We start from the raw sequence: 7275 nt of genomic DNA, 5'->3' as shown, positions 1-7275 counted from the left end.
GTGAATTGTTCTTCGCAGCTTTTCTTGAAGCAGCTTTAGGCTCCTGGAATGGAACTGTTGACTGGTTGGTTGATTACTAGGTCCAGATTGAAGTGTCATTAAGACTGTTTGATGAACTGCCACAATGGTCCGGCAATCGTGGTCCCCAGAAGATAAAGCTTGTAGTGTTTTGATTTTTGGTGAAGTTACTTTTGTCTCTCAAGCACTAAATTCAACTGAGACACAATGAGGCTGTTGGGGTGGATGTTCATGCTCTAACAAAAGAGACTCAAGATAGACCAACTATAGAGTCGTGTGTGTGATTAGGATTAGATTTACAGAAATGTCCTTTATAGGAGACAGGGTTGTCGTCCTGATCTCGCCATGTTTCATTATATTAAACATTTCATTTGTCCAATTGTTCTATGACAATATACCTGAACGTTTAATAACATCTTATGGTTTTACTATAATTAGCTACTTAGAATAAACAGTCTGTGAGTATGGTAAATATTATTACTGCCTATAATGAAAGATAGTGTGGAAGTAAATATTATTTGTTAGTGTGGTGACATTTGAATCTAGCTGAAGACATCGTGTCACTTGCTCTGCATTTGCGCAAACACAATCGGAAACCGATTTATAGGCATCAGGTCTATTTTCCAGTGACTGTGTACTGGGGTGTACTGCACTGAATTTCTGATGAGGTTGCAACATTTCCGAATGAAGTAAAACTCACATTAAAAATGCTCCATCTTGGTTTTTCAGTATTTTTAATGTGATATTAGTTGATTGGAATTAATTTTATCAAGAAAATATCTAATTATACATTTTCCATTGTGCATTTTTAGTGAGGTTCATTTACTTACTATGCAAACATGATTCAATATTCACTTTTCAATGTCGTCTGCATGAATCTCTTTGTCTCTTCATATGTCTAAGGCTCTTTTATACTTCAAGCTTACAACAATACTGGTGCTAATCACAGTATTGATATTTTTATGGTACTGTATTTAGCCACAGACCTGACATGAATCACGACAAAGCTTTAATTCAGTGCTCAGGACTATCTAATCTCTGGAAAGCAGTTCAAACAGTTCAGCTGCCCCTGACAGCCTGTTTTCTCCCTCCTCCTATGTCTCATGCAGCAGTGAGAAAAATCCAGACATCAACTGCAAGGAGGTCTGGCACATTTCAATTTGACAACCGTTTCTGTCATTTTGGAAATTTTGACAAATTACACGTTTTTGTGGTCACGTTTCTCTGCATCTTTTCCCAGCATTTTGTTACAGCTGTCACTGAGACTGATGTCTGTGCTACAGCTGTATTAAAAAAAAAAAACACGTTGGCATGCAGATAGCTTGTTTTCTAAGCAGTGTTGCAGCTCGTGAATTGTTCAGATGAATCTAAATTTAAATGTATTGATAATATGTTTCAAAGAAAATAATTTACAGTCATTAATTACCAATAATACAGCCGTTCTTTGGCCCATAAAATATTAAATGTATCCTGATGAAGGTTATTGAGAAGAGGCCACTGGGTAACACAAGCTAAGTTCCAGGGCAATTATTCAGTAATTTGTCCGACAGTGGTAAAAATACTTTATTAGTAAAAGTTTGCTCAGATTGTGGCAGTAAACCCACACATTAGGATCCATCGTCTTATAAAAACATTCTGCAGCATTTTGTCTTGCAGATGCATCATCTTAATATTGTTTGCATCGATACATCATTGGCAGTAAGCTATAGGGACTGCAGTTTTGGTCTACTTTGGTCTGTTAGTTTACAACTATGGCCCAGACTCAACAAGACTGATTTCACTAAAATGCTGTGCAGACATTCCTGGTCCCCAGAGGGAGAATCCAAATTACTGAGGATCCCCATTTTATCCACTTTAAGACAATCAGCAGGTTACTTGCCACAACTTTTTCATAATGATAATTAAAACTATTATTCATATTTTCTTGAAGACAGGCAGCTACATTAAAGAAACACAGCACTCAGGGTTCAGTGTCTTGTTCAGGGACACGTTGACATGTCCCCAGGAGGAACTAGGAGTTGAATCACCGCCTCTGGGGTTCAAACAGTACTGCCTCATCAAATGAGTGACAGCTGTCCACACTTCCCAGATGATATACCTGCTCATTTTCTGAAGCAGTTTGACCAACACACAGTTATGTATTCTGGCAACTTACATCCAGCCTCAGGGGGGGTGGATGTTTGTTCCAAACTGAAATCCAGCTTGGACAGTAGATCCAAATTGTCTGGTTCTGGACCAAATAGCCCACATTACTCAATTTGCAGTCTGACTTACCTTGTGTCTTTGGCATGTCACACTGTCACTCATTTGTCTTCAGAGGGAAGTTAATCTGTGGGAAACAGGAACAGAAACCAGATGAGATGAAAGTTAGAAGCCTGAGAAAGAACAAGTGGTTGGAGGAGAAAAAAATAATCAGACCCCTCCTGTGATAAATTCTAATTTGTTTCTTTGAATTTTTCTGGCCGGCATTTACCTCAAATTTGACCTCAGCATATACGTGGACATACAGTACAATCTGATTTTGGTTTAGATTTGATGACATGAGCAGCACAAGCATCCTGTTCTCTCTACCATAAAAACTGCAGCATTAACATCGGGTACTGCTGTTTGTTCCAGCATAGCATCTCGATGTGAATGAAGTTGTGCTGACTTCTCTTTACCTTCTCAAAAGTACGGTGAGTGGCGTTTCCATTTATTTATTTATCATTTAATCTACCGTGATGTGTAACATTTACATACATGTACATGCATGCTGTACATTTTGCTGTACACAACCTTTTAGACTGTTTCATGTAAATGTAAGAACGTACAGGTGAGTGCACTCAAAAGCTAATTTAAAAGAGTATAAAAACTAACTAAGGACTATTTAGGGGAAGTTCATGGTCGTAACCAATTGTGTATCTGTGGCTTTAAACAAATATATGCATATATTATTTGAACAGGTTTCAGAATGGATTCAATGGAAATTGAAGATGACATATATAAAAGTAAGAACCTCTCAATGAGAAAACTCATTACACAAGGTACAGTATTAGCCTGCAGACACACACAGCATATTAAATACAACTAGAATGAACTAATTCACCTTAACAGGCCTGTGGACCAACTTTTAAAGCAACACAAAAATGGAGATATTGACTTTTTCCTACTTTTGATTTAGACAATGTTCAGAGACAAAAGCCACACTCCAGGTGTGCAACTCTGTGTCTCGGTTTACTGTGTGCTGTCCTGCTGGCTGGAAATATTGGACAGATCATCTACTGTATGTGTTTAAAGTTAAATATTTTTTTAAATGATTAATAATAAAATTAATCACCTTCAATTTTTGAGAAACCAGTTGTGTTGAAAACAACCCTATAATTAAGAAACAAGACAAAAATGAACATCTTGAAATCCAATATTTCACAGATGAGATCATCACCCATTGCGGGTCCACAGACCCAACACAGGCCGATTACATCAAAACCGAGTCTCAAGAGAAGGACCATCTCCAAGATGATAACGCCACCCTGACTACAGAGAAAGGCCGACTGCAGAGCAATTATGAGTCTTTGAGTGCAGAAAGAAACCAGTTAGAGGCCAGACTGAGCAACGTGACTGAAGAAAAACACAAGTTGCAGCAAAGTTACAATTCTTTAGCTACAGAAAAAGATGAATTTGAGGCCAAATTCAACAATCTGACAAACAAAAGAGACCAGTTACGAGTGAGTTACGACACCTTAAAACAAGAGACCGATCAATTACAGATGAGCTTTAACGACATACAGAGGAAAAACAATAATCTGACAGCAAGTAAAGACGAGTTACAGACTAAATACAGAAACCTGCAAGAAGAGAATGATGCGTTAGAGACTCGTTTGACCACAGTGATAGCAAACAGAGATCAGTTACAGAGCAATTACTCTTCACTGAAGGGGGACAAGAACGAGTTGCAAAGAAACTACAATGCACTGATTGAAGGTAAAAATAACCTGCAGAGCAATTATGATTCTTTAACTGCAAATAGAAGAGAGCTAGAGGCCAGAGTGAGTAGCCTGACTGAAATGTACAACTCTCTGACTACCGAAAGAGATGGTTTTGAGGCCAGTTTGAAGAGTCACAAAAATGAGAGCGACCAGTTAAAGGCTAGTTACAATGTCTTGAAACAAGAGAGTGACCAATTACAGGCAAGCTATAACAACCTGCAGGGGACTCTTGTGGAGGTACAGACTAAATACAATAATCTGACAGTGAGTAAAGATCAGCTACAAACAAAATACAGTAACCTGGAAAGAGAAAAAGAAGTGCTACAGACCAGTTTTAGTATGCTGATAACAAATAGAGCTCAATTACAGAGCAACTACTCTTTACTAAAGAGGGGCAAGGATGAGATGCAAAGCAGCTTCAATAAACTGATTGATGGTAAAAATCAGCTTCAGAGAGACTTCAATTCACTGTGGAAGGAGAAAAGTCAGCTGCAAGCCAGATATAATGATCTGTGGAGGGAAAAGTCGTGGTTACAGAGCAATTACAGCACTTTGGTTACAGGTAGAGATCATTTACAGAAGAGGGTCAACAAGCTGACAGCTAAAGTTAAAGGTAAGACTTTAAAAGTTTGTTGTTTTCAAATTGCAATCGGTTTTTTGACGTATAATTAACTATCTTTGTGTTTTCAACTTGCAGCCATCCCGTGTGAGAAAGGTTGGATAAAGTTTGATATCAGCTGTTATTTTGTTTCAACCATGAAGAAAAACTGGACAGACAGCCGAGCAGCCTGCAAAGCTGCAGGGGCAGATCTGATCGTCATCGACAGCAGGGAAGAACAGGTGAGGACGAAAGATATAAAGCATGTTCAAACACATCACGGATTGTAGAGCGCTGCTGTCGATGCCTCTGACAGAGTCGCACACGTAGAACAACGTGTCAACAGTGCAGAGATGTTTGCTTTTAGGCTTTTAAACAACTTCTGCTTAATCATTAAGGTTTGAAGCATTCGTTTCTGTTGCAATTTGATAATAATCATTGCCTAAACATCTGTGCAGACCTTAGCAGATGGCAGAAAAGCAGAGCAGAGCAGGATGAGGGAGAGAGGGCTGGGTGGAGCAGAGTGGACTGATTTCAGGTGTAATGCTGGAGCCACATCAAGCTGCGTATTGTAGCTCTAAGTCAAGTCCTGTTCTTAAAACATGAAAAAAAAGTAGGTTTGTGCTTCACCATAATCAAACTGTGCTGGTTCAATCATCATAACCACACAGGTTCAACATGCCAGTCACCATACAGACACGCTAATGGGTCTTATGAGTGGATATAGATGAATGATGAAGGGGATAAAAGAACATGTTCACTGTCAGAATCCTACAGATTTCTGCTCGTCTGTATCGTCTGTGTTACTCTAACAGGAATATATCAATGGGATGTTGAAATCTGGCCAAAATGTCTGGATCGGTCTAACTGACAGTCTCAAAGAGGGGACTTGGAGGTGGGTGGATGGGAGCCCAGTCACCACAGCGTAAGTTTTACCTTCAAAGATTATAAACTGGAATATCTTATATAATTATGATGCTTGATTACAGATCAGTATAACTGCATAGGTTCCAATCCAACATTTCATACAAAGCGTTAAGGAACTCTTGCAATGTTGGATTTCGTTGTATTTTTAAAAGGATGAATGTGGATTTGAACCAAATATTTTACAGAAATAAATTCACACAATCAATTTTTGCTTCTGTCCTTCGTGAAACAAGAAATGAGGAAAGTTTTGAATGATTATTTGCATCCTGCATGTTGAGCTTGAATACATTCACAGAGATTGATTTTAGCTAAATTCCTTAAGTTCTGTGAAGATGCAGTGTTGAGGGATTTGAAGATTGAAAAGTTTAGCAATGATGCTACACAGTGCTATTTCTTTGCAAATGAGACAAACTAAAAATTATTTAACAGTCCCTAAAAACTGGGTGCTAGGAAAAGAGAAGAATACTGTCTGTCTCTTTTGTGAACATCAGGTTTTGGCAGCCTGGGCAGCCCAACAGCTACAATGGGAATCAGGACTGTGCAGAAATGATACAGAAATCTGGATCTCGCTCAGTGGGTGATTGGAATGACGACGGCTGTTTTGCAGTACAGAACTGGATCTGCGAGCAATGAGATCACAATGATTTACTCTGTTAATGAACGTGTGCCGTATTGGACTGTGGTTCTGTTTATCTTGGATGTTTAAGGCTGATGATGGTATTCATCATTTTCTTACTGTTAACAAATCCCATGAATGACCAAAACCCACAATGAATCAATCCTACAAACAAGTAGCGCCTGTGTAGCTGAAGTCTTGGCGCCCATTGTATTGTCCAAAGCCACAGGTTCTTTCTTTGCCACGAACAGTTTAGTTTGAGTCATTTCCACATGCACAGTCCTGCTGCCTCATTAATATAAGCAAAATTAACTTGTTGCTGAAAATAGTCCTCAACAAATGCTTCAGTTCCTCTGTTCAAACCTAAATGTTTGTACATGTATTTCACCTTTCATGATTTAATGCGTACACATTTTGATCAATTTACTATATCTGATTATTTGTATTTGATGTAATGGAATATTAATGTCTGCATTGTAAAATAAGTAAACAATACTCTGCTGTACTCTAGAGGCTTTGAGGTTTGTGAAATGTTTGAATCACCCCATCTTAAACTGAGTTTAAATTACATCTAATGCATGTTACAAAGCTCATTAGCATGTGGTATTATTATGTACTGAAAACACGCTCCCTGACACAGTCCAATATCCATCTCTCAAACATTTGTGTTTGAGAGATGGGTGCCAAATCACTTCTTTTCTCTCCAGGTTACTTAAATTATAACTAATTTCATGTCATTCAGGTTCATGCTGAGGTGGAAATGGGTTGCAAGTTGAAGATCTGACACTGCAGAACGACATATTAAGTGTTTTGAATCTTTGTGAGAAAAGCTGATGTTAAAATCTGGTTACTAAAGTAACCTATTGTTTCAGGATCACTCACCACATAGCCAGAATAAGCTGGTAAAAATAGTCCTGTTTTTCTTTTTTGATAAAATCTGTCAACACTTCCTGGCTTACTCAGCGAAAAAAGCTGCTGTTACCTAGAAACGTGTCCTCTCTCCTTTGCCCTGAGCAAACCCAGCAATCAGGCTTCGTTTTGATTTCAAGCCTGCACACTGAGGGAGATGTAAGACGAAACATTTGTGCTTCTTCTGCATGGCAAAGAAACATATACTGCAAACAGCGTTTTCTTCTAGTTGAACATTCTGA

The 7275-nt window shown here is 38.5% G+C and overlaps 1 protein-coding gene across 4 annotated transcripts; it reads left to right on the top strand.

Moving 5' to 3' along the window:
• Positions 1-2508: 2508 nt before the first annotated feature.
• Positions 2509-6632, top strand: LOC113160007 (CD209 antigen-like). 4 transcript variants are annotated; one of them, XM_026357017.1, is made up of 7 exons: positions 2509-2688; positions 2961-3005; positions 3179-3280; positions 3427-4596; positions 4681-4823; positions 5397-5506; positions 6000-6632. In XM_026357017.1, exons 2-7 carry the CDS (start codon positions 2969-2971, stop codon positions 6139-6141), a joined length of 1704 nt encoding a protein of 567 aa, XP_026212802.1. In that variant the 5' UTR covers positions 2509-2688; positions 2961-2968; the 3' UTR covers positions 6142-6632. The 4 variants fall into 4 exon arrangements, with proteins under 4 accessions (XP_026212802.1, XP_026212799.1, XP_026212801.1 ...); XM_026357014.1 differs by having other exon boundaries at positions 2961-3041; XM_026357016.1 differs by having other exon boundaries at positions 2509-2693.
• The last annotated feature ends 643 nt before the right edge of the window (positions 6633-7275 follow it).

Source organism: Anabas testudineus, chromosome 10, assembly GCF_900324465.2.
Source record: "Anabas testudineus chromosome 10, fAnaTes1.2, whole genome shotgun sequence".
Lineage (NCBI taxonomy): Eukaryota > Metazoa > Chordata > Actinopteri > Anabantiformes > Anabantidae > Anabas > Anabas testudineus.
The sequence above is the reverse complement of the archived record's forward strand: the minus strand, read 5'-3'. Positions and strand labels throughout refer to the sequence as shown.